We start from the raw sequence: 27,920 nt of genomic DNA on the forward strand, positions 1-27,920 counted from the left end.
CTTAATTCCAGTAGAACAGGAAAACTTTGCTCCAATATAACTCTATCCCCTACACCCTTCTTTGGCAAAGATCTATGAAACATGTGTCCCTGGGAGACTTCTGGTAAATAATAAACTATTTGTGCTTTACTTATAAGTACCATATTAATGAGCTGACAGCACATTACTCAAAGTCATACAAAGTCACGGCAAGGCAAGTGCAAAGGTCATAATTAAGATCACTTTTACTTATTTTTATGTCTAAAGCTCTATAGTCCCTCGCATATGCTGTGTTAAGAATAAAAACATGGCTATGTTTGCACATGTGTGCAGTGCCAGGGGGAAAGAGTGTGAACTTCAGCAAATCATAGTACCTCAAAGCAGTTGTGCAAGCTGGAATGCATTAGACGTTCAATAGCCCCTTGAATAGCCCCTGATGCAGAGTTCATGGGTCACTAAGTAACAGGATGAGTTTCTTCAGCTGAGATAAGACTTAGTAACTCTTGAACGCTACTTTGTTCATGGACACTGAGATGGTGTTCTTTGGCTAGACCGAAGGCTCTCTCAGCATATTCTTGTGCCTGGAATGGAATTACAGTTACAAAAGGAAGTCGTCATAGGAAAGCTTTACGCTGGGAAGCCCCATCTGTGCTCAACATGGGAAAGGACCCATCAGCTTCTCACGCCACCGGTGTGAAAAATTTCCACTTTTGGAGTTTCCACTTGCTGGAGACTTGCGAATACCCACTAGGTCCTTACAACTAGCCACACATGTGCTGAGTGGGGCATGGGGGACCAGAGAAACCCACCTGGCTTGACAAACTAAGTACAAAGTACGCCTTCTTAACAAAGTGAGATCTCCACAGGATCTGAATCAGGACCCTCTGAACCAGCACCGGGAGGCCAGGGGTGACAGGTTCCACAAGCGGCTTCCCATCCTAGGGGCCATGGTCTAGAGTTTTGACTTGGACAGAGGCCTCACAGGACATCCTGGGACAGACTCTGGGCTGGCTCTTCTCCCCTCCTCCCCCTTCCTCCCTTCCTCCCTCACTTCCAATAAATATTTATTGAATGGCTATTACGTTCCAGGTACTATGACCACAGGTGGAAATTCCTGCCCTCCTGGAGCTTACAGTACAGTGAGGGAGAGAGGCAATAAACAAGACGAACAAGTAAAACACCACAGTATCCTCAATAGTGATACATGTTAAGGAAAGGGATAAAGTAGGAAAGGGGGGTTGGAAGCACCAGTGGCAGTAGCAGGGTTTTGCAGCTTTCAGCGGGGGGGGGGGGGGGGGGGGCAGAGAAAGCTTCGCTGAAGACAGTTGAGGAAAGACCTAAAGGAAGTGAGGTGGCAATCTGGAGTAGATATATGTGTCCCTATTCTCTAAGGACCTCTTATAGATCTAATACCCTTCACATGCCTTAGGGTAAGGACTTCCTTGAGTACACAGTAGAAAATTGGACCTGGAACTGTAGAAAAGAGGTTTTTACAGTGTAAGCTTGGAAATTCAATGGAAATGCTTCCCTGTTCCCTAAGCACTCTTACTACATCCCAGATAGGGTTGGTGTCCCTCCCTCGCATTGCCCACAGAGCCCCGGTCTTCACGATCACACTGGATTATAACCCACTGACTGCGAGCACCTCTAGGTCCTGGTATACAGAAGGCACTTAGTAAAGTTTGCTGAAGAAAGGCAGGGAGGAAGGGAGAGGGGGGAAGGGAATCCTAAATTTTCCGTGACACCCACACACAAAGGCCTCCTCCAGCCAGCCTTCCCTCTCTCCTTGCCTGCTTTCGTTTGCTTTGCAGCACTATTTGCGATCTGAAATTTTATTCCCCATTAAATGTTGCCTTGTTTATTGTGACCTCCCCTCCTCCAAAAGAAGTTGGGCAAATAATGGACCCTCTCTGCGCCTCAGTTTCCTTACCTGTAAAGTGGGAATAATAAAATACCTACTTCATAAAGTTGGCCTGACAATTAACTGCATTAGTTCGTGAGAAGTACTTAGGCTAGTAACGGGCATATCCCTCTGGAAGAAGACAATGCAGTTTCCATTATGCAGGCTGGACTCAACAAATGAGAAACATCACGAACATCTGAACTCTTCTGAAGTGCGGCCTTACTCAGAGGGCAGAAACCAGTGCAACTGGGCAAAACACAGCTGAATTCAACTAGAGGAACTTCTACCTCCATTAGACATGGCGCTTTTCTGGGGAAACTTGCCTTTGAAGAATTCATCATCAGGTAGTAAAGCATGACCAGGGTATTCAGAACAAAGATAGTTTTTTGGGGGGCTGTGTCGGATGTAGATTCTCGAATGTTCCAGACTGAAGTCAGGATCTGAATGGCTTCTGCTTCCTGGGCTTCATCTGCAAGGAGAAAGGGAGGAAGCTGGAAAGAAGAAACAGGCTGCGGGGAGCCGCTGGGTCTCCCCTCATGGGTGAGCACAGAGCTGACAGGGCGCTGGCCTTGGGCACAAGGCACAGCAGGTTCTTCACCCAGAGGACTGCGGCCACACGCGAGCAAGAAGCCGGGCAGTTTCAGGCAGCTCTGTAAAACCTGCTCACCCCGGTGGGTCTCAAGGTAACTGCGATTTCTGTCTTTCAGAGTCCTAAACTCTCCATTTCTTAGGGTCCAAATGCAGAGGCTGTCCCAGCGGGATTCCTTGGTCCCACTTAGCTTCCGCCTGAGAGCCAGAGAGGGAGCGGGGACTTCCAGCAGCCAGCAAGCAGCTTAATCTTCTCCCAAATCCAAGGGTGCTGGCACCTCAGCCTTGCTGCTTCCCCGTGTAAGTTTGTTTACACTTCCTTCCAGTGGTGTTAGGCCCTACTCTAGCGACTATTTATTCACTTATTATGAGTTATTTGGGGCCACATACTTCTAAACACTTTTTACATACTAAGAAGTACATAAGAAGACAGAAAGGGCATACACCATAACCCTGAGGTTGGCTTCCTTTGGGTTTCTATGATTTCCAAGTTTTCTGCTTTCACATAAACCACTTTTATAATGAGAGAAAACTGAATAAAGTTATTAATTTAAAATTTTTTTAATGTTTATTTTTGAGGAGAGACAGAGAGAGCATGAGCAGGGGAGGGGCAGAGAGAGACGGAGACACAGAATCTGAAGCAGGCTCCAGGCTCTGAGCTGTCAGCACAGAGCCCAACATGAGGCTTGAAGTCACGAACCTCAAGTTCATGACCTGAGCCAAAGTCGGATGTTTGACTGAGCCACCCAGGCGCCCCTAATTTTTTAATTTTTTTTAATGTTTATTTATTCTTGAGACAGAGACAGAGCATGAATAGGGGAAGGGCAGAGAGAGAGGGAGACACAGAATCCGAAACAGGCTCCAGGCTCTGAGCTGTCAGCACAGAGCCCGACGCAGGGCTCGAACCCACGAACTGTGAGATCATGACCTGTAATTTTTTTAATGTTTATTTTTGAGAGAGAGGAGACAGAGTGCAAGTGGAAGAGGGGCAGAGAGAGAGAGGGAGACACCGAATCCGAAGCAGGCTCCAGGCTTCAAGCTGTCAGCACGGAGCCCGACACGGGGCTTGAAGTCAAGAGCCATGAGATCATGACCCAAACCGGAGTCACTTAACCAACTGAGCCCCCCAGAGGCCCCTGTCCTAATTTTTTAAATCTTAGTTCAAAACCTCTCCTTCAAGAAGTCTTCCCTATTTAACACCATCCAACTATCCTCACCTCTTCATTCTAGGACTCATCTTGTAATATAATTTGTACTTGTAGGCGTTTCCTTTTATTTCATGTAGGTCCTGTGTCATCAACCACACCGCATGTCTCTTTTGAGCAGAAACTAGATCCTCTGTCCCTTTTTATTACCTCAGAGGGAACGATGCTGTACAGTGCCACTCAGTACTCACCCTCTGTTGAGCCTGGGGACAGAGAAATAATGAGACCCGGCCCTGCCGCTGAGAAGCTCACTGCCCAGTAAAGGAAGAGGTGAAGGCCCCAGAACAAATGCGCAGTATGAGAGAGTTTACCTTGCCTTATGTGCCCTGGAGAAATGGAGGCTCTGCAGAAATCACAGGGGGCTCTTGTAAGTCTTTTTCTCTTCACATCCGTACCTTATGAGCCCCCGGAAAGGCTGTGTATAGTACCAGGGCTCTGAATTCTTCCCAACACTCGTGAAATCCCTTTGGTTTTCCTATCTCAGTGTCCGCTTCAGCAAACTACAGGAGATGGCACTGGTGTGCTCGTGACAGGGACAGTGGCTCTCCCTCTTGGGGAGAAGGCCTGTGGATTAGGTGGGGTGAAGCCACTGCTCTGTTTCCCAGGGAGAGCTGCCACTTACCCAAGCCGGTGTCAGTCTCAAATCGTTTGCCCAGTAAGTCTATCTGTTGGATGCGAGCCTCTGAGAGCACTTGGTAGCGATTGTTCAAGTATTTACTCCAGATCTCAGAGACCTGTTGGGAAAGCAGACACAATCAGAGAAGCAGGCCAGACCTGAGCCTCATGTATTTTGCTGGTGGAGAAACAGGAAGAAAGAAAAGTGGGATATATCGTGTATCAGGCCATGTGATCTTGGGCAAATCATCTCATCTTTCTGTGCCTCAAATTTCTCATGAATGGTCTGACGCCAGTTGTAACTTAGAAGGCCAAAGCATCAAGGCTCAACTCCCATATTCCCCAGCTCACCTTCGTGTACAATGTGTCTGCCACGTCCAACTTTTTAAGGCCGTAGAAGATATTAGCCAGGTGGAAGTAGCCTCCTGACGTCCTGATATCCTCTGTTCCAAATGCACAACTGGCAAAATAAATCTACAGCAGAAGGAAGAAGGGGTGCTTCAGTTCCCTTTGTAAATCATGTATCTGATTTTAAAAACTTGTACACCTAGAATTTGTAACGATACAAATAAAATTAAAAAGCGGGCAAAGGATCTGCATAGACATGTCTCCAAAAAGATATGCCAGAGGCTAATAACACATGAAGTGATGCTCAACATTATTAGTCATTACAGAAATGCAAAATAAAATTGCAGTGAGATACCACTTCACACACACTAAAATGCCTCTCATCAAAAAGGCAGAAAATCAGCGTTGGCAAGGACATGGAGAAAACGGAACCCTCGTCCACGGCCGGTGGGAATAGAGCATGATGCATCCTCTGTGAAAGACGGTTCGGCAGCTCTCCAAACATTCAACAGTGAGTTCCTACATGACCCAGCAATTTCGTTCGTAGACAGACGCACACCCAAGGGAAATGAAAACTTGTGTCCACACTAAGACTTGTACACAAACATTCACAGCAGCGATACTCGTAACAGTGGGGACAACCCCCATGTTCATCAAGTGATAAATGGCTGGACAAAGATTGTGTATATCCAGAAGATGAACACTACTCAGCAATAAAAGGAATGAGGTATTGATACAACAACATGGATGAACCTCTAAGTAATTCTGCGAAGTGACAGAAGTCAGATGAAAAGACAACATATCATTCTGCTTATAGTAAATGTCCAAAAAAGGCAAATCTAGGGAGACAGAAAGTGGTTGCCTGGGGCTGGGGGTCAGAGTGAGAAATAAACTGCAAATGGATATGAGGGATCTCTGGGGTGATGGGAATGTTCTAAGACTGGACTGGACTGATGGCTGTACAACTCTGTGAGTTTACTAAAAATCATTGAGTTGTATACCAAAAGTGGGTGAAGTCTATGATATGTTATCAGTGAAGCTATGGTTGATTTTTTTTTTTGAAAGGTAGGCAGAAGAATCTGAGTTTGATCTGTATCTTAACTGTATGGCCCATCTCAAGACAGAATCTGTTCCTCTGTTTAATTTGTTGCAGAGTGAGAGTATAGAGAGAAAAGGCAGAGGAAAAAGTGTCTTAGTCAGTCTCCTAGGTGGAAATAGATGGCACCCTCAAAGTATTTCCTGAAGACAGTTTAATGAAAGGATTCTTTAAAGAGACATACAGAGGTCAAGGAACCAACAAGAGCTAGTAAAGCCCCAGGGACCATGAACGGCAAGAAACTATTACTGTCCAGACTCCTGAAAAAGTGAGGGAGAAAGCAGGGTCACCGGGGCCCCACAAGAGCTAGAGCAATGCGAGAAGGCCACCTAACAGGAGCTGTGGCCATGGAGGAGCACTGCTCGTGCCAGAACTGGGGTGGAGCAGGAAGGCAGCAGAAAGAGTAGATACCCAACCTCTATCTCCTCCCAACATCCACTCCCCTGTCACGCCTCTCACTCTGCAAATCCAACAGAAGCCAAAAAGCAATAGAGTCCGGTCATGTAGTCCACAGAGGTCGGCCTCCCAGGGCACAGTAGAGCAGAGAATGGATTTGGGGTGAGGGGATATGGAGACTAGCCAGCACAAGTTTCCAGTGGATTTATCGACATTGTGCAGTGGCAGGCAATCAGAGGGAGGGCTGCCCGGTGGAGAGGCTGAAGAGACAACCAACTTGCGTGGAGATTGCATCGTGACCCTAACCTCAATTAGATTTCAGGCTCAGGAACTTTTCTGTCTGGTAATATTGTCCACTGCTGAAATCCTAACAGAAACAGCATAAATTCTGAAAGAACAGCTCAGTCCTCACCCTCATCATCATCTTATCTAACATTTGTACATAGTTTCATAGTTTATAAAGTATAGTTTATAAGAACTTTCATATGCCAACAGCTCTGAAGTAGAAACATTGATGTTATATGTAAAAATAACAGCCAAAATGCTGCATAGATATTGTCCTATTATTAATCTCTTCAATGACCCAATGAGGCACAGGCTATTTGATGATTTCTGTCTTATACTTGATGAAAGAGTTGAAATAATTGGTCCAAGATTATGGCCGAGAGTAAAAGTAAAGCCCTTCTCTTAACCAGTGTGCTGTTCTGCCTCCCTTTATTATCCTCAGAGCAGTCGGGCTTGCAGAAGTGGCGTGACCTGGCCTAAGGATGCACAGTCAGGAGGTTGTTAGAACCACGTTCTCGCTGATACCTCACCGGTCAGTTGTAAACAGAAGGTTTTAGAGAAGGGCTCAGTTAAAAAAGAACAAACAAAGCTCAGCATAGCTGGTCTCAGAAACATTCAGTTGTCATAATTTAGCTTGTTTACATCATTGGCCAGATGATAACGGGCTTCCTCGTAGTTTTCCTTAGCTATGTGGAGAAGTCCCAGGTTCCGATGCAGTAAAGACTGGATGGCATGAGAGCATTCCGTTGATTTGAGGACTGTCCACTGGGCTTGGGATAGGTATTCCTCAGCTTGGACAATCTGGCCCAGACCTGCCCAAAAGAAGTAAAGAAGGTTAGAATTTATATCCTGGCCAGAGAACACATGATGAAATATGAGTCAGCACCCATTCACTCATTTATTCATTGACTCAAACATTTATTGACACACAAAACTTGTACCTGAACATTCATAGCAGCCTAGCCATAATAGCCAAAAAATAGAAACAACTTAAATGCTCATCAGCTGATGAGTAGATATACAAAACGTGGTCTATCCATATCCATGGGTGGAATATTACTCAGTCACAGAAAGGAATGAAGTACTGATCCAGGCTATAGCATGGATAAACCTTGAAAACATTGCACTAAGTCAAGGCAGACAGATATAAAAGGCCACATACTGCGGGATTCCACTGATATGAAATGTCCAGAACAGGCAAATCCATAGAGACAGAAAATGGTGGCCAGGGACTGTGGGATGGAGAACGGAGGGTGACTACCAATATTCCATATTGGTATGGGGTTCCATTTTGGGGTGACTAAAATGTTCTGTAATTAGACGTGGTGTTGCATAATCTTGTGAATACACTCAAACCGCTGAATTGTACTTTAAAGGAGTGGATTTTATGCATGTGAATTGCATCTCAATTAAAAAGTTATGCCTATGTATATTTAATATCTTTTATGTACCAGGCCTTGTGTTGATTGATGAGGATTCAAAGATGAATCAAAGCCACTGCCCTTCAAAAATTTACAGCTGGGTTCAGGAAATGCATGTGTGTGTGGCATGAAAACAAACACATTTGTAAAATAGTGTAAGTGCAACAATAGTAACATCATAAGGTTTGGAAGTGGCAGAGATGAGGAGGTGTTTAATTCTATGGATGGGGTGGAGAGGGGGCATTGGAATGGGGAGAAGCATGGTCAGTGCTCTGGATTGAATGCTGTAGTACCCCAAAATCCATAGTTGAAGCCCTAATCCCCAAAGTGATGGTATTTGGAGGTGGGCCTTTGGGAGGTAATTGGGTCATGAGAGCGGAGCCCTCAAGAATGGGATTGGTGCCTGTAAAAGAAAAGGTACAAGAGAGATGATCCCTTTCTCTGCCCTATGAGGATGCAGTGAGAAGGTGGCTGTCTACAAGTCCAAAAGTGCGCCCTCACCAGATACCATATCTGCTGACAACTTGATCTTGGACTTTCAGCCTCCAGAACGGTGAGAAATAACTGTTTAAGCCACCCAGTCTGTGGTATTTGTTACAGCAGCTGAACTAAGACAGGAAAATCTGAGCTGAGTTTGGAGGATGAAAAGAAGTTTTCCTGACAGATAAGGGAGGGCGGGCATCCAGGGTGGAGGGTAACATATGCAGAACCATAAGATACGAAATAGTGGGCTGTGTTTGGAGAACCATATATGGGTCTGTGACGCTGGAGCACAAATGTGTGAGTGATCGAGTGGCAGGAAATGAGGCTAAAGAGGCAGTCATAGGACAGGTCATAGAGGGCTTAGTAAGTTGCACCAAGGAGCTGGAAGCACGTGGATAAAAGGTAGAGGATTTTCAGAAAGGGAGAGAGAATTGGATTTAGATATAGAAGGATACCCAGGAGCCAATATGGAGGAGGGACCAGAGGGGAGGAAGAAAACTGGAAGACTCTGGAAGACTTTGGAAATAGTTCAGGCCAGAGCCTGAACTAAGGCAGTGAGTAAACATGGAACAGATACACAAGAGGCATTTAGGAGCCAGAATGGACAACACATGGTTACTAGGTGTTCAGGAACATGGTTACTAGGTAAAAGGCACCTTTATTTCTAATGTTCAGATATTGCTGATGCTTAAAACTTTTTCTTTGGTTGTGGGGCGCCTCGGTGGCTCAGTCAGTTGAGTGTCTGACTTCGGCTCAGGTCATGATCTCACAGCTCGTGGGTTTTGGCCCCACGTCTGGCTCTGTGCTGACAGCTCAGAGCCCGGATCCTGCTTCAGATTCTGTGTCTCCCTCTCTCTCTGCCCCTCCCCCGCTCATACTCTGTATCTCTCTGTCTCAAAAATAAACATTAAAAAATTTTTTTTAAATAAAAAAACCTTTTCGTTTGGTTGTAAAGATACATAACAGTTTCCTGCCTACCTGCTTGCCTTCTAGGGAGGCTGTCAGAAAACTAAACAGAAAACTTCTGTGACAGCCTTCTGCAGAGCAGGAAGCATGCTCTGGGTGCAAAGTATTTCACGTAATGGGTGCTGCAGCGGAAATAGTCAGGAGATGAGGCCACACACCCCTCACAAGACAATCTTCAGTTCTGCTTGTGCTTTCTCCCAGGCCCAGTTCATATGTAGGCATTTTTTATTCTAGTTGTAATCACAGGTCACCGAACTAAAGGAGGCGAGCTGAAGAAGCGGCAAGCTAAGGGAGGAAACAAGGAACTTATCTTGACTGAAGTTCAAACTAAAACAGGAAAATCCTCAATGAGAAGCAAGAGGCTGAGGCCATGATCCTGGCTCATGCGGACATGGCAAGTCACATCTTCCATGCGGATTTGCTCTGTAAAATAAGAGCTTGAGACTGCGGTCCTCTCAAATTTAAAGAAGCAAATGACTCTTAGCAAAGATTACTTAGATGGGGGAAATTGGTAGAGGGCATTGACGTATATTGGACATTTCTCATTCTCATTGTCCAGTTTTCATTCAAGAAGGCCATGCCAAGGAAGGAAGGGCCCAAGGCCAAGCTGTACCCGCAAATAACAAGCATCCCAAAGGAAAAGGCATCCTTGGGAGAAAAATATTTGAGGCCCCAAATCCAGAGAGCAGGGATAGTGAGGCAGGAGGAGTGCACTGCTCTAAGCAGGTCAGAACTGAGACTGCGGCTGCTGGGTCGGTAAGTTCAGGCATGTTCTCCTAGGCACAGTGTTCGCCTGGACAGGCGTAGGGATGGAGTGGAGATACTAGATACACAAAGTTGCCAAAGGAAGTGAGACTGTCCTAAAAGGTCATGTCCTAAAACGTATGGAATAGAAAAAGAAGGGATAGCCAGTTAAGGAGTAATGACACTCATCTGCAGGGTGAGACAATAGGCTTACGCCGGGCTGGCGGCCGAACTGAGAGACATTATGGAGGAAGATTTTGTAAGGCTTGGTGACAAAAGCAAAAGAGCACAGAATAAAGCAGTCACAGATAATCATCTGGGAGGCTGGGAGGCATCCAGGGGAAGGAAAGGGAATTCGTATTTACTGAGGGCCTGCTATTTGCTGTGTGTACATCACGCTAGGCCATTTGCATCTGTGATCGAAGTCTGTCAACAACCCTGTGAAATACGTATCAGAGGAGGAAACTTCATCCATTCATTCAACCGTACATTCGTCTAATTTAGACTCTGCACCGCTCTGCTAGCTGCTCAGCGCATGCTAGTGAGTGAATAAAACACACATGATCTCTGACCTCAAGGAGCTTATAACCAAGGGAAGTAGACACACAGTAAAGAAACAAAAATGAAGTGCTGTGAGGGAAATGAACAGAACACGGCGATCAAAAAAAAAGAGGGAAGAAACCTACCCTGATTGGATGTTTAGGGAACACCTCTCTGAGAAGGTCATATTTACACAGACACCTGATGATTGAAGAGAAGCCAGCTGTTGTATAAGGGACTAAAGCAAGAGTTGGAATTTGAACCCAGGTTCTCCTGCTTCCAATGTGCTGACAACAGTGGGGGAGGGTGAGTGAGGTGGCTCTTCGAAGTGTAACTGAAAATATCATCTCTAGTTTATTAAAACTCCAAAGTTCGACGGAAAGGAAAAGAATAGGCTAAAATACCTCTTATTTTTCCACTCCAGTCTGAAGGAACCTCTAAGATGAGAAAGAGACATGTGCTCAAGGAATGTGATTTATTTAGGGGCGCCTGGGTGGCTCAGTTGGTTAAGCGTCCGACTTTGGCTCAGGTCATGATCTCACGGTTCATGAGTTCGTGAGTTCGAGCACCATGTCAGGTTCTGTGCTGAAAGCTTGGAGCCTGGAGCCTGCTTTGGATTCTGTGTTTCCCTCTCTCTCTGCCCCTCCCCTGCTATTTAAAAAAAAAAAAAAAAAAAAAGAATGTGATTTGTTTAGACTGACAAAAAGGTTGAAAAAGTTTTCAGTCAATGACTGGGGGAGGTATTAATGAGAACTTCTATTTAGACAGAACCTTCCAGCTTGCAAAGCACTCTCACGTTCATTCACACAAATTCATTTAATCCTCAAAACAATCCTGTGAAGGGCACTTAGATTTGCCAAATGCTTTCTCGCAGCCCACTCGGCGCTAGGTTTGTGAGGGGGGGGTGGGGTTTGAGCACCTCCTCTGTGTTAAGTGCCGTTCTGTGTGTGAAGACACTCTGATGAGTGAGAACAGGGACAGTTCCGGTTCTCCCTCAGCTTATAGTCCAGAGAGAAAGAGAAACTGTAATTAAGTAATCTCATCAATGGATATGTACACCCAGAAGAGGAAGAGGTTTTTAAGGGGACATATAAAAAGAAACCTGGTCCAGTCTGGGGGCTTAAAGAATTAACTCTTTAAATTCTTTTTTTATATTTTTTATTTTTTATTTTTATTAAAAAAAATTTGTTTTTAGTGTTTATTTATTTTTGAGAGAGACAGAGACAGAATGCAAGTGGGTTAGGGGCAGAGAGAGAGGGAGACACAAAATCTGAAGCAGGCTCCAGGCTCCGAGCTGTCAGCACAGAGCCTGGCGCGGGGCTCAAACTCACGAGCTGTGAGATCATGACCTGAACTGAAGTTGGACGCTCAACCGACTGAGCCACCCAGGCATCCCCAAATTTTTTTATTTTGAGAGAGAGAGAGACCAAGCAGAAGAGAGGGGCAGAGCTAGACAGAGAACCCCAAGCAGGTTCCATGCTCAGTGCAGACTCTGATGCAGGATTCGATTGCACGACTCTGCGATCATGACCTGAGCAGAAATCAAGAGTTGGATAATTGACTGAGCCACCCACATGCCCCAAGGGGGTGGTAACTCTTGAGTTTAGACCTAAAGGATGAATAGGAGTTAGTTAGGTGGAGGGGAGGGGAGAAGAGATGGGGAGACTGGCTAAAGAGGAGGCTTCCCAAACAAGGAGAAGGCCAGTGTAACTAAAAGGGAGAGAGAAGATGTGAGATGAGGTGACAGAATTCATAAAGACTCGATCACGCCGCAGCTCATAGGCTGCTTGGAGAATCTGGTCTTTACCTAGTGGAATGGTCTGATCACATTTTGTGTGGAGGCCAGACTGGAGGGAGGCCAGATCCCAGCTAGTGAAAAATAGTCCAGAAGAGAGATGATGAAACTTAGGCTAGGGAGACTTTTCTCAAATCCCACAGCTAGTCAGTGTCAGAAATACACAGGGCCTGAGCTGTATCTCTTTGTCCAGTGCTCTTCCCAGTAGTTTTGGTGGAGGGACAGCTGGAATGGGGAGCCAGACCTGAGCGAGTGAGGAGGGGAATTCTCGCAGTTACATGGCCTGGTAGAGGGGAGTAAGAGTCCAAACTGGTGAGGAGGGGATCGATGCAGAAGCAGAAGCCCTGACTGAGGAGTCAGAGCCCATGGAAGGAGAGAAGGACATCTGCAAAGGGAAAGAGTAGGGGTGGAGATGGGAGATTAGTTCATACAGGGGAACTGATGAAATGTATTAATGAAAAAGGAAGCCAGCATTCTCACTGTCAGAGAAGAGAACTACAGATATGGAATGGGAGGAAATTAGATTGGGCATGGGTTCATGCCAGTACCTCTAAATTCAGCCCAACAGGTGTTGGTAGAGGTACCAGGTACTGGCATGGACCCATACTCATATCTCTATCTCTATCTATCTATCTATCTATCTATTCATCTAACTATCTTTCTAGAGAGAGAGAGATACTGAATTTAGATGTAAAATGTGCATACATTATTATATTCATACATATTCCCTAACTCTGTCCATTGAGAAGGCCTAGGAGTAGCCCTACCCCAACAGCAATGCATATGTCTAGTGCACAACTCTTGGCTTCTGAATCCCATTTTCCGCTAAAAAAAAAAAAAAAAAAATCAAGGTTCCTTGGAGGTATGTTGAGAAAGCAGGAAAGTGATAAAGAACATTGGGGATTGTCAAGGAGACACAGAAGCCAGTTTGAATGGGCAGCCACAAAGCATAAGAGACTCTTAAAAACTGAGAACAGGGGCGCCTGGGTGGCTCAGTTGGTTAAGCGTCCGACTTCGGCTCAGGTCATGATCTCGCGGTCCGTGGGTTCAAGCCCTGCTTCAGGCTCTGTGCTGACAGCTCAGAGCCTGGAGCCTGTTTCAGATTCTGTGTCTCCCTCTTTCTCTGACCCTCCCCTGTTCATGCTCTCTCTCTCTCTGTCTCAAAAATAAATAAATGTTAAAAAAAATTTTTTTTTAAAAACCTGAGAACAAACTGAGGGCTGATGGGGGGTGGGGGGGGGTGGTAACGGGTATTGAAGAGGGCATCTTTTGGGATGAGCACTGGGTGTTGTATGGAAACCAATTTGACAATAAATTTCATATATTTAAAAAAAATGAATGGCCAGCCACTTAGAATCATCTAACCACCAAATTAATGATAGTAACAGATTATTAACCCATTGAATAGAACAGGGAATCAAGAATTCATTCTGATATAAATAAATAAATGAATATATTAAAAGTTTGATGGAATGGGATATTTCTATAGTTTCAGAATACCTCCCCATAAAATACTTACTAATTGCAAAGAGAGGGAAGAGTATACAAAGAAGCCTGTCAGACGCCACCAGTAAAGTAACTTAAATGGGTATCATCAGTAATGAAACAAATTGAAAACATATGCCAACTTGCAGGATGAGGTGAGAAAGAATACAGCCCCACTTCTGTGATATTCCTGCCAAAGATACATCACCTAGTCCAGTTGTGAAGAAACATCAGAGAGACCCAAATCAAGAGACATTTTATAGAATACTTGGACTTTAATCTTAAAAGTGTCAGAGTCATAAAAGCCAAAGAAAGATTGAGAAACTATTCCAGAATGAAGGAGACTAAAAATACATGGCAACAAAATGAAAAGGATGATTTTGAACTGTATCCTTCTGCTATAAAGATGTTATTGGGACAGTTGGAGAAACTTGAATGGGATCTGCTTAGTAGATGATTGTAGATGGCGGTGGTACTGTGTTATGAAGGAGAACGTCTTTGCAGGAAATGCATCAGGCAAGCAACTTACTCTCAACGTAGCTCAGGGAAAAAAAGTTCAAGGTACTGTATTTCTAATAGCCTTTCTTTTTAAAAGTTTGTTTTTAAAATTTTTTTTAATGTTTATTAATTTTTGAGAAAGAGAGAAAGAGGGAGGCAGGGTGGGAGGGGCAGAGAGAGAAGACGACACAGAATCTGAAACAGGCTCCAGGCTCTGAACTGTCAGCACAGAGCGCAAGGTGGGGCTCGAACTCACCAGCTGTGAGATCATGATCAGAGCCGAAGTTGGACACTTAACCAACTGAGCCACCCAGCGCCTCTAAAAGTTTGTTTAAAAAAAAAAAAAATAGTGGCTATTAAGATGTATAAAATGGTCGGACAGTAATTAAAACATTGCAGAGGCTCAAAAAGGTTAATTCCCCTCCAAAATGCTAATTGTCTTCTTGTAGCAACCACCGTGTGGGATGGAGCTCCGCCAAGGCTGTGCTTCCCACTTTCAGAACCCCCTCTCCCATCCACGGGAGCAGGTTCTTATACTCCTGTTACCATGTGACCCTGACACAAAGGTAGGTAAAGGTAAACACCACACTCAAGCTGAGTCAACACAACCGTCTCTTCTAGGAATTGAACACTGGAAATCAGATGTTAATTAGTTTCTATTACCCTCCTTGAACCTGGAGGACACGTAGATTCCCTGTAAATTCAGCTACATCTGATATTTTGGGGTAGCTGTCTTCTGTGGTAGGCATTGGGCAGAAAAATCTGCAGAGATGGAAAATAAAGCAGATGCGAAGACAGAAGCAGAGACAAGAGACAAGGCCCAAGAGAGAAACAGAGCACCAGCCTCAGTTGGTTACAACACTCTGATTCTAGTGCCTCATGAAGACTCAATTCCCCTGGGACACCCCAGGGTCCTCGTAAATGTCCTCTTTCTGCGTAGACCAGCTATTTAGTGGATTTCCATCAGTAGTAGCCCAAAGTTGATGACATCTGCTTCCCCACCTTATGCCAAACTTTACAGCAACACTGCTCTTTTACGAAAAGTGTCTTGGTGCCACTTCCAAGGTTGCACTCTTTGGCCACTGAAATGACCCGGTATAGTGCTCTTTAAGGGGCCCCCGGGGGATCTCAAGTCATTTCCCTTACCCAGGCTCGCCTCGGCCAGCAGCAGGTAAGCAGGCACAAGCTCTACGGAACTCAGGCCGTGTAGGTTCATGCGGAAGCGAAGCGAATGCAAAGCTGCCGGGACAGCAGCTTCGTGTTTTCCTTCAAAGAGGTATTTCTGGGCTACAGTGTAGCAGAATTCAATCAAGTGCTTCTGCGGAAGAAAAAACTAGACCATCAATGGCGGGCATAGGTACACCTGGAGCAAGGCCAACACCTAATGAACTGGTCAAGGGTACCTAGCTAACCTGCTTGTATTAGGGTGGCCATGAAATCCAAAATAGGTGATAGAAAAAACCCGGATTGTGAGTTCCTCAAGGGCCAGGAACAAGTGTCCTTTCACCATAGTTCATTGATCAGCATAAATGAGTGCTTAATAGAAAACTATGCAATAAATATTATTCTTATATTTGTAATAAAATTGTGGTTTAGCAGAACTGTCATGTCTTAGGACATTCTAAAAAAATCTGGCTTTCTGCTTGAGTTAATTTTGAGAGAAATATCTTCTCTTTCCTTCTGGAGTTAGGATAACAGATATAGCGCATGTCGGAAATAACTTAAACTCTGCATTGTCCCAAGGCCATTCTCAAGGTGCCACAATACTAAAATGGATGAATCTGGTGTTTTGAGATTTATGGCTTATAAAGCCCTAATTTTTTTTAGAATAATTGAGATGCTTATCAATTCCATAAAATCTCCTTTATGTATTCCCTAGTGTATTCATACATCATTTTTTTTGACCTCCTCCTATGCACCTATGCTGTTATCAACATACTTGGCATATATGGGTGTTAAGGCTGAATTCTGTTCTCCCCTCCCCCAAACTCAAGCTCTAACCCCTAGTACCCAAGAATGTTACTGTGTTTAAAGACGGGGCCTTACAGAGGTGATTGTTAAAATGAGGCCATTAGGGTGGCCCCTAATCCAATTTGACTGGTGTCCTTTTAAGAAGACATTTGGAAACACCAGGGATGCCTGTGAACAGAGAAAACCAAGCCTGTTGATACCCATCCTTGATCTTGGGACTTCTAGGTTCCAGAATTTCTGTTGTTTAAGCCACCCAGTCTACGGTATTTTGTTATGGCAGCCTTTGGCACCTAATACAGTAGGTAGTTAGTAAATATGTAGAGAACAACTGACTGAATGGTACTGAGGGCATAGAGCCAAAAACAAAGTCTCTGTCCTCAAGGAGGTTCGCCCTTTCTCCTGGGAAGTTTCGCGGCACCCGTGAGCCACCCCTGTCACAGTCCCGCAAGACCCACCTGCCGCTGCCGAAGCTGCTGTAGGCCATGCTGCCGCTCTTCCTCTGAATTGTAGAAGGGCATGGTGGTGCGCAGTGGGATCAGGAGCTGACAGATCTTCTCATGGATGCTGTCCCAGTCAGCTCTTTGATGAACCACACCACTGACAATAAAAGCACGGATTTCATGATCTTTACCTTGGGCCTGACCCACGATTCTCTTGGCCCTACTACTGGCCCAGCCCTAAAAACTAGAGAAGTAAGCCCAACACATACCGTCAGGCAGGGAACCCGATGCCATTTCTGACACAAATCCCTTTTTTGTCATGAGGCTATTTGATGGTGTAAGAACTAGTTGGGGAGGGAGGCTGCTGTTTCTTTGGGCACAGGGTCACGTTCCAAAGTCACGTGGTGACGCCGTGGCTGTTGCGCTTTTCTGCTTGGTTAGGAACAACAAAGACGACTTTATCTCTCCATTGTTCTAAGACCATTTTCAGAATATCTGAACACCAAAGTTGATGACGAGAGGGTCTTTTCCTCGGGGAAGGGAGAGGAATTTACATTGGTTGAGGCTCTAGGAGACACTTTCCTACCATGAGTGCCACTGTGTCACTTAGCTCTGGAGAGCTCTGCTTGCAGTGTCTGTTGTTCCAGGGGGCACACTGACACGAACACCGTGGGAACGGCCCCAAATCCCAGTGGCGCAGCAGGTGTTTTTGCTAGTAACTATTTCATTTTTTGAGAGCAAAACCAAAGCTATTATTTCAAAGATAAGGAAGCATAGGTGTGGAAAGCTTAAGTAGTTACTCCGAGCCTATACTCCAGAGTCAGGTGTTTTCTTAGTTCTCCAGAGGGAAGCACTGTGACAGTTGGTATAAAGCTTTTCTGAAATTTACATACAGATTTAGTATTTTTAAACACTTAATTGGACAGGACAGCAGCCCTACAGAGAATCCATTCCCATTCCTTAAGTAATTACCTCTGTGAATGATTCCCAAACCTATTACCTGATTCTGACCCTTTCTCCAATTATTTTTGTTTTCCATTTCTTTTACATTTCTTAAATGTTTACTTATTTTTTGAGGGAGATGGAGACAGAGACAAGAGTGTGAGTGTGAGCAGGGGTGGGACAGAGAGAGAGGGAGACACAGAATCCGAAGCAGGCTCCAGGCTCTGAGCCGTCAGCACAGAGCCTGATGTGGGGCTTGAACTCACGAACCGAACTGTGAGATCATGACCTGAGCCAAAGCTTAACTGACTGAGCCAACTAGGAGCCCCCTTTTTTACATTTTTAAGTATACTTTAAATTCAGTGGTTTTTAGTATAATCACAAGATTGTAAAACCATCACCCTATCTAATGCCAGGACAATTTCATCAATCAAAAAAAAAAAAAAAAAAAACCCATTTGCTCTAGCCTGTCCCCTCATTTTTCTCTCCACCCACTGATGCCCAGAAACCACTAATCTACTTTCTCTCTGTGTTTCCCTCTTTCGGACATTACATATAAATGTTAACAGATAACATGGGACCTTTTGGGTCTGGTTTCTTACACTTAGCATGATGTTTGCAAAGTTCATCCACTTCATAGCATTTATCAATATTTTATTCCTTTGTACGACTGAATGATATTCCACTGCGTGGCTGTATCACTTTTAATGTTTATCCATTCATCAGTTGGTGGACATTTGAGTTACTTCTACTTTTTGGCTATGATGAATAATGCTGCTATGAATACTTGTATACAAGTTTTTGTGTGAACATATGTTTTCTTTTATTTTAAAGGTTGAAATTTTAATATTCTAATAGTGTGGGAAGAGGAGAACTCTCACGCAAAAATTTTGGATGGTTTTATGGTGATGTCTAGCAAATTGATACATATGCATGACCCTTGTTCAAACAATTCTCATTTAAGAATTTGCACAACGTATGCACAAAACTGCAGACTACATGTGAACATATTATTACTTGCAGAGAAAAACGGACACAACTCACATCTCCATCATTCTAGACTGAATGTATGTTTTCAATTCTCTGAGCACATACCTAAGAATGGAATTGCTGGGTCATATAGTAACTCTATGTTTGACTTTTTGAGGACTGCCAAAACGTTTTCCACAGAGGCTGTACACTTTTATAGCCCACCAGCAATATATGAAGGGTTCGGTTTTCTGTATCTTTGCCAACACTTGCTATTCTCTTTTTTTAAATTAAAGCTATTTTAGTGTGTGTGAAGTAGTATCTCATTGTGATTTTATTTTGCATTTCCTTAACAAAAACGTTCAACATCATTTCATGTGCTTATTGGCCATTTGTAGATCTTCTTTGGAGAATTGTGTATTCAAATCTTCTGACCATTTTTTAACTGAGTCTTTAGCTTTTTGCTGTTGAGTTTTAAGAGTCCTTTACATATTCCAGACAGAAGATCCTTATCAGGTATCGGATATGTAAATATTTTCTCCCATTCTGTGGGTTGTCTTTTCACCTTCTTGATGATGTTCTCTGATGCACAGTTTTTTGGGTTGCTGTTGTTGTTTTGTTTTGTTTTTTGGTACTTACTTTATTTGTAAAAAAAAAATCTGCCTTTTCTTTATAACAAATTTCTAATTCTTTTTTTTTCTCTTTTGAGATTTTTATTTAAATTCAAGTTAGTTAATATATAGGGTAAAATTGGTTTCAGAAGTAGAATTCAGTGATTCATTACTTACATACAACACCCAGCGCTGATCACAAGTACCCTCTTTAATACCCATCACCCATTTAACCCATCCCTCTATTCACCTCCCCTCCAGCAACCCTCCATTTGTTCTCTATCATTAAAAGTCTCTTGTGGTTTGCCTCCTTCTCTGCTTTTTTTCTTATTTTATTTGTCCTTCCCTTCCTCTATGCTCATTTGTTTTGTTTCTTGAATTCCACATATGAATGAAATCATATGGTATTATCTTTCTCTGACTGACTTATCTTGCTTATCTGATGCACAGAAGTTTTAAATTTTTATTTTTTAAGTTATTTGGAGAAAGAGAGAGAGCAGGGGAGGGACAGAGAGGGACAGAGAGACTCCCAAGCAGGCTCCACACTGCCAGTGCAGAGCCCCACACGGCGCTTGAACTAACGAACCGTGAGATCATGACCTAACCCGAAATCAAGAGTCAGGCACTTAACTGATTGAGCCACCCAGGTGCCCCTGATGCACAGAAGTTTTAAGTTTTGATGAAGTCCAGCTAATCCACTTTTTCTTTGGATCTTTGTGTTTTTGGTGTCCTATCTAAATGGTTGCCTAATCCTAAATTACACAGATTTACAACTAAGTTTCCCTCTGAAAATTTTGGTTTTAGCTCTTACATTTAGCTCTTTTCGTATATGGTGTAAGGTAGGAGTCCAAATTCATTCTTTTGCATGTGGCTATGCAGTTATCTCAGCACCATCTGGAAGGGACCATTCTTTCCCCAGTTGAATGGTCTTGGCACCTGTGTTGAAAATCAATGGGCCATAAATGTATGTGCTTATTTCAGGACTCTCAATTCTAGTCCATTGATCTATATGTCTATCCTTACGTCAGTACCACACAGTCTTCACTACTGTAGCTTCATAGTAAAATTTGAAACTGAGAAGTATGAGTCCTCTAACTTCGTTCTTTTTAAAAGACTTTTTGGCTATTTCGGGTACTTTGCATTTTCATATAAATTTTAGGATCAGTGTGGCCATTTATGCAAAAGTGACAGTTGGAATTTTGACACCGATTGCACTAAATCTGTAGATCATTTTTAAGTGTCACTATCTTAATAATATTAAGTCTTCTTAATACTTCATTAACATATTCATAAACTATGAATATGGAATGTCTCTCCATTTATGTAGGTCTTTCATTTCTTTCAAAAATGTTTGTGTATATACAGTCTTGCCATTGTTGGATTAAAAAAAATTTTTTTGACGCTATTGTGAATGGAATGGCTTTCCTAATTTTCAGATTGTTCGTTGCTAGCATACAGAAATACAACTGATTTTTGCACATTGATCTTGTATCCTGTAACCTTGCTGAATTCATGTATTAGTCCTAATAGTTTTTTTTGTAGATTCTTTAGGGATTTCTCTATATAAAATCATGTCATCACCAAAAAGAAGTCTTTTTTACTCCTTCTTTTCCAAGTTGGATGCCTCTTATTTCATTGTCTTGCCTAGCTGCCCCAACTAGTTCTAGAACAATATTGCATAGAAGTAATAAAGGTAACATTCTTGTCTCATTCCTGATTTTTGGGGGGAGGGGGGAAAGCTTTCAGTCTTTGATCACTCAATATGACGTTAGCTTTCTGTTTCTCTATAAGTTTATTCACAGATACCCTTTACCAAGTTATGAAAGTTTCTTTCCATTCCTAATTTGTTGTGTCTTTATTATAAAGGGTGTTGGATTTTATCACATGCTTTTTCTGTATCTATTCAGATTATCGTGTGGTTTTTGTCTTCTAATCTGTTAAAATGATGTCTTAAACTGATTGATATTAGCATGTTGAGCCAACCTTGAATTCCTGGAAGAAATGCCACTTGGTCATGATGTATAATCCTTTTTTATATGCTGCTGAATTTGGTTTGCTAGTATTCTGTTGAGGATTTTTTGCACCCATATTCATGAGGGATGTTGATCTGTAGTTTTTTCTTGTGATGTTTTTGTCTGGTTTTGATATTAGGGTAACGTGGGCCTCATAAAATGAGTTGGGGACTTTTTCTTCCTCTTTTACTTTTTGGAAGAGTTTTTGAAGAATTTGAAGTTTTTGAAGAATCTTGAAGAACTTACTAGCATTAATTTTTAAGTATTTGATAGAATTCACTAGTGAAGTCATCTGGTCCTGGGCTTTTCTTTGTGGGAAGTTTTTGGTTGCTAGCTAAATCTTTTTAGTTAATAGATCAACTCAGATATTCTTTTTCTCTTGAGTCAGTTTGCCAGTTTGTGTCTTATTAGGAATATATTTCATCTAGGTTTTCTAATTCGTTGGCATACATTTCTACATTGTATTCTCTTATAACCTCTTTGATTTCTGCAAAGTTGCTACCAATGTCCCCACTTTGATTTCTGACTTTAGTAATTTGGGTGTTCTCTTCTTGGTCAATCTAAATAAAGGTTTGTCAATTTTGTTAATCTCTTTAAAATATCAATTTTTAGTTTTGTTGATTCTTTCTCTTGCTTCTCTATTCTCTATTTCACTTCTCTCTACTCTAATCTTTAATATTTTCCTCCTTCCATTAGTTTTGGGTTGAGTTTGCTTTTTCTTTCTCTAGTTTCTTAAAGTGGAAGGGCAGGTCACTGATTTGAGATCTTACTTCTTTTATAATGTATGTGTTTATAGCTAGAAATTTCCCTCTGAGTACTGCTTTTACTGCATCCCGTAAGTTTTAGTATTGGTATTTTTGTTCTCATTTCATCTCAAAGCATTTTCTAATTTCCCTTGTGATTTCTTCTTTGACTCACAGGTTAAGACTGTGTTATTTCCATACATTCATAAATTCCCCAAATTTCCTTCTGTTATGACTAATATCATTCCGCTGTGGTTACAGAACATACTTTGTATAATTTCAACCCTTATAAATTTATTGAGACTTGCTTTATGGTCTAATACATGGTCTATCCTGGAGAATATTCCATATGCACTTGAGAAGAATGTATATAGATATCTGTTAGGTCTAGTTGGCTTATAGTGTTGTTCAAGCCTTGTATCTCCTTGCTTATCTCCTGTTCATTATTCATGGTGGAATACTGAAGTGTCCAACTATTAATTATTTCTCCCTTCTCTACTTCATGCATTTTGAGACTCTGTTGTTGGATACATAAATCATGAATTTTTGCATTTCTACTGCCGATTATATATTTTTACTCAAATGTCTAAGTTAACTGATTCCATTTATACATATTCCAAAACTGGTAACAATAACCTAGCACAGGGTCAGCAAAGTTTGTCTGTAAAGGGCCAAATATTTTAGGCTTTGAGAGCTACATGGTCTCTGTTGTAAAAATTCAACTCTTGTGGTAGCACAAAAACAGTCATAGACAACACATAGCTTTGTTCAAACTCTCTCTCCTTCTTTCCTTCTGGGACAATGGAAATGCAATGAAGTATTTTCTCTTTAAACTGTAACTGCTATCATAGAAATGACATAAAGCACTTAAAAAATTTTATAGAGAATTACTGTAAACAAATCAATTAAAGCACTTAACAGCCAGGATATAGAAACAGTTGAGTTCCATAGGATATTTATTAAATAGGGACTTTTTGAATAATCGTGTGAGCAATGGAAATATTAATTTACTTAGCTGCCTGAATTTTTGTTCCACTGAGAGCATTTGACATATCTAGCCTTTCCAAATAAAATGAGCATTACTTATATATTCATGAGTTCTTTTTCTTATTCATCTGTCTAATCCCTAATACCCAGCACAGAGTCATGCATAAAGGAGTTGAAAATATATTTGCAATCAGGGCTCACAATCAAGTAGCCTGTGAGCTAGACATTTTTTGGCCAATATCATGTTTTGTTTTGTGTTTTAATAATTTTAATTTTTTTTAAGTTTATTTAAGAGAGACAGAGACAGCATGAGTAGGGGAGGGGCAGAGAGAGAGAGAGAGGGAGAGAGAGAATCCCAAGCAGGCTCCACTCTGTCAGCACAGAGCCCAATGTGAGGCTTGAATTCACCAAACCATGAGATCGTGACCTGAACTGAATCTAAGAGTTGAACACTTAACCGATGAAGCCATCCCAGCCCCCCAACCATTACCATGTTTTTTAGACTAAATTTGGAAGACATTAGGCAGGACACTCATTCTGCAGTTTACCACAGATCATACTGTCTCCTACTATTGAATGCCACTTCACTATTCGTTTTCTTTTCTTGATCAGTGAAAACATTTTAATTTGTGCCCCACATGTTAAATAAAACTTACTGCAAATCACTCTTATCTATATGCAATGATTTGTTAACTTACAGTACTAAAGCCTCTTGTAACTTTCTGTAATGTTTCAGTGTGCACTTTAATAAAATTGCCTTTTCCTACAAATGTTCTGTTTCCTGGCTATATTCTCATAATCCAATATAGAACAATATGTGCAAGATTAACAGAGTGTATAAAACAGATGTGTTTATAGGAAAAGAGTATAAAGAAGTTGACCAAAATATCAGACTATTAATCTCTAAATTGTGAGATTATAGATTATTTTTCTTCTTTATTTTTTATATTTTCAAATTCTTTATAGTAAGCATGAGTTATATTAATAATTAGGGGAAAAAATCTTTTGGGGTGCCTGGGTGGCTCAGTCAGTTGAGCATCCAACTTCGGCTCAGGTCATGATCTCACAGTTCATGAGTTCAAGCCCTGCATCAGGCTTTGCGCTGACAGCTCAAAGCCTGGAGCCTGCTTCCAGTTCTGTGTCTCCGGCTGTCTCTGCCCCTCCCCTGATCACCCGCTGTCTCTCACTCTCTCAAAAATAAATAAACATTTTAAAACATTTTAAAAGAAAAAAACTCTTTTGCAAAAAAAGAGGAAAAAAAAAACTTTCACAAATTCAAGTTTACTCTCCTTCTGGCTCCTTAAATTTGGAATGAAGGAAAAGAATATTTACTGAGTGTCAGTTTGGTTTCAGGCACGATGCTACATGCTTTGCACTCAACCACAAAACCTGGTGAGGGAGGAGTATTAAAGCCCCCATTTCTGAGATGCAGAACAATTAACTCAGCTTTATTTTATGGAAAAATCTTAAAATCCCCAGGACACAAGCATAGAGAAATCTGAAGAAAAGAAGGTGGAGGGGAGAGGAGAACACCTTAAAGAGAATTAAAGGCAGTGAAAGAAGAGAAAGGAACTAATGGTGGATAGGGGCATAGGAAATAATAACTTATTCATGCATTCATCACATATTTAGTTCTGACTGTTTCACGACACTCTGCAAGAGACTGTAAGGTATATACAGATGGGTTTGACACAGATCAAAAGACAAAATTTGCAGGATAGTCCTTCTACACATATTCAACATAATATCCTGCATTAATGGAACATAATAAAATTGAGATAGCACACGTGTCAACAACTAAAATGAAGAAGGAAAGTAAGAGTCATCTGAGAGTAGAGAGTGACGACAAAGTGAGTTGAGAGGAAGAAGGAATTACTTCTGGCTGCAGGGATGAAGGCAAGAAGGAAAGAAGTAGATGCTCATATCAGGTAGAGGCTCTCCTCTCTCCCCTGAGTGCCAGGCCTGTACTTGAAGTGGTTTACTAGCCATCTCTCCCAAGGGACCTGAAGGCCCTCAAACTGTGTATCCCCTACCCAATCTGTCACCCCCCCACCACCTTCTTCTGTGTTAATAGGTTTACTATCCACTCAGAAGCTCGCTTATTCAACAAATGATCACTGAGTGTGCGGTATGTGCAGCCAGTAGGTTTAGTAAGAGACACAGATACTAAACAAGTAAACACGAAATACAGAAGTACAGGAAAAACGAAGAAAAAGGTGAGCGAGAAAACTCAGAGAGGAGTACTTCCAGAAAGACCTCTTTGAAGAAATAACATTCCTGAGAACTGAAGGATGAGAGGGAGCTTGTGGCTGAAGAGGACGTTCCTAGTAGAGAAAACAGTCCAGGCAAAGAAACTGAGGGAGGAAAGGACTTGGCAAACTAGACCTGAAGAAAACCTCGGTAACTACATGAAGGAGAAGAGAGGGTGAGTGTAGTGGGAAATGAAGGTAGAGAAATGACCAGGGCTTTGTAGTTTTTGCTACAAATCCTGAATTGTATTCTTTTAAAAAAAATTTTTTTTTCAACGTTTTTATTTATTTTTGGGACAGAGAGAGACAGAGCATGAACGGGGGAGGGGCAGAGAGAGAGGGAGACACAGAATCGGAAACAGGCTCCAGGCTCTGAGCCATCAGCCCAGAGCCTGACGCGGGGCTCGAACTCACGGACCACGAGATCGTGACCTGGCTGAAGTCGGACGCTTAACTGACTGCGCCCCCCAGGCGCCCCCCTGAATTGTATTCTAAAGGCAATGAAGACACTGCAAGAAAAACACAGATGCCGTCCCTTCCCTCATGGGATATACAGACCTAGTGAGGAATATGGACTATTAAACAACTGATGTCAATCTGTGTCCTAAATTTTAGGCTAGGGAACATATACAGTGCTGCGAGAGCACTGAGGAGGAACACCTAATTCAGTCTGAGAGAGGTAGATTCACTTTCTACTAGGATCACTGCAACAACTTCTTTTTTTTTTTTTTTAACACTTATTCCTTTTTGAGAGACAGAGTGTGAGCAGGGAAGGGGCAGAGAGACAGAGAAAGAGAAACAGAATCCGAAGCAGGCTCCAGGCTCTGAACTGTCAGCAAAGAGCCCAATGAGGGGCTCAAACTCACTGACTGCAAGATCATGACCTGAGCTGAAGTTAGATGCTTAAATGACTGAGCCACCCAGGCGCCCCAACTGCAACAACTTCTTAATCAGTGATGCGGCCTCCAGGGTCTACCTTCCAATTTATCTTCCACACTGCTACTGTCATCCTTCCTTAACACAAGGGAGAGCCTGTCAAAACGATCCATGACATCCCAGAGGATAAATTCCAAACTTCTCCATCTCATGTCACCATCTGGCCCTAACCTGTATCTTCTTGGTTTAAACTCCTACTACTACCTACCACAATCATTTTTAAACGTTCTTTTTAGTAAGAAATACATTTTACCATTACAAACACACATATCCACATAAAATGCTAAAAATTTTCAAGAAACAATTCAAGTAGGGTTACTCTGATACTTTCTATGTTATTCTACTTTCTTCCTTAAAAAAGTGCATTTTCCTTAAAATGCTGGTTGTGATTTATCCATGATCTGCTAATGGGTCCAGTCTGCAATGTGAAAATCAGCAACTGCTTCCTCTACTACCTTCTCTACCCGGCTCTGAATAAACTCTGTTCTTTCAGCTTTTACCCAAGTAGACCTGGATGCCAGGAGTACCCTGCCCTTCTGTCTTCATTGTTCATTCACCTAGCAATTTCCTACTGACCTTTCAAGGGTCATCGCAAACATTATTTACTCAGAGAAACCTTTCCAGATACTGCCCCCAGCCACAAGGCTTCCATCCTTAGAGGTCCCAGGAAACAGCGCACCTTGAGTGACAGTACTTGTCGTGCTGAGTCTATTATAATGACTTTTTAAAACAAGTTAGTTTGCTGGACTAGGTTTCTGGCCATCTGCCACCTAGCAGTTTTATCTCAGGTCCAACATAGGTCTAACTGGAAGCAAAGATCAGGGGATGTTATGTTGAACGAATGAAATCTCATCTCATTTTCTACTACCCTCCCCACACTCTCACCGTCTTGGCTGCGCACCAAACTGGCCTGGTTTCTATTTCTCAAACACACCACAGTCTTTACACCCTCAGAGCCCAGCATTTCCACGGTGGACTGCTCCTACTTTATGTTCACATCAGTATCTACCCTCCAAGAGGCTGTCTGCCCTACTTCCCATCACATTTCCTTTGTCTTTATGGCATTTATGACTCTCTGAAATTATCTGGTTTTCTTTTTGTTTATCTATCTTCCGCATTAGTATGTTAGATCTTTGAGGGACACAGTCCACCAAGTTTCCACTAGTAACTTCAGCTTCTAGAACAGTGCATTGCGCACAGTAGGCGGTCAACAAAACATCTGGTGACGAATGAATGAGTGGGAGAAGAGGCACACACAGAAGTCTTGGGGACCTGTCTTGAAACCGCCTTGAGTGTTCCCTGGCAGAGCTGGTGCTACGGCTTACGCAGGGCACCCAGACCTGTAATGGGGAGAGAGGGAGGGAGTTGAGGGGCCCACGTGCCACATTTCAGGGCCTACCAGTAATAAGTGACCGTGCAGGCCGTGCACACGCGCTCGGCCGGGGCTTCGCACACTTCGCAGCAGAGCCGGCGCCCCTTGGGCACCGCCAGCGGGCAGATGATGTCCATGTTGCAGCCAGCGGCGTCTTCGGTCCCCAGGACGGTTGCCTGGAGAGGACACGCCGGACGCCGGCGTCACGTGACCACTACCGGGCAGCCTCGTTCCCAGGAATTCAAGCTCGGGGGGGGGGGGGGGGGGGGAGAAGCGCAGTTCCACTGACATCTAGAGTGTATTTGTGGGGTTAAAAAATAATAATAATTTAAAAAAAAAAC

General features: G+C 42.7%; 1 protein-coding gene across 2 annotated transcripts; it reads right to left on the reverse strand.

Annotated features, from left to right (window-relative positions):
- Window positions 1-206: 206 nt before the first annotated feature.
- ZMYND12 (zinc finger MYND-type containing 12) lies at window positions 207-27,829 on the reverse strand. 2 transcript variants are annotated; one of them, XM_015066772.3, is made up of 8 exons: window positions 27,607-27,829; window positions 16,774-16,915; window positions 15,494-15,665; window positions 7,058-7,227; window positions 4,642-4,764; window positions 4,298-4,409; window positions 2,206-2,351; window positions 207-560 (listed from the first exon to the last, which is right to left on the reverse strand). In XM_015066772.3, the coding sequence occupies exons 1-8, from the start codon at window positions 27,714-27,716 to the stop codon at window positions 435-437; spliced, it is 1,101 nt and encodes a 366-aa protein (XP_014922258.2). In that variant the 5' UTR covers window positions 27,717-27,829; the 3' UTR covers window positions 207-434. The 2 variants fall into 2 exon arrangements, with proteins under 2 accessions (XP_014922258.2, XP_053068475.1); XM_053212500.1 differs by lacking the exon at window positions 207-560 and having other exon boundaries at window positions 1,286-2,351.
- Window positions 27,830-27,920: the final 91 nt, after the last annotated feature.

The sequence above is a fragment of the Acinonyx jubatus genome, chromosome C1 (genome assembly GCF_027475565.1).
Source record: "Acinonyx jubatus isolate Ajub_Pintada_27869175 chromosome C1, VMU_Ajub_asm_v1.0, whole genome shotgun sequence".
Classification (NCBI taxonomy): domain Eukaryota; kingdom Metazoa; phylum Chordata; class Mammalia; order Carnivora; family Felidae; genus Acinonyx; species Acinonyx jubatus.

Excerpts from the sequence above, each read along its gene's own strand:
- ZMYND12 (XM_053212500.1), bottom strand. The coding sequence starts at position 27,716 with ATGGACATCATCTGCCCGCTGGCGGTGCCCAAGGGGCGCCGGCTCTGC. Across the intron at positions 15,666-16,773 it reads AGCAGCTTCGGCAGCGGCAG|AAGCACTTGATTGAATTCTG; the intron begins GTGGGTCTTGCG and ends TTTCTTCCGCAG. Across the intron at positions 4,410-4,641 it reads CAGACACATTGTACACGAAG|GTCTCTGAGATCTGGAGTAA; the intron begins GTGAGCTGGGGA and ends CTTTCCCAACAG.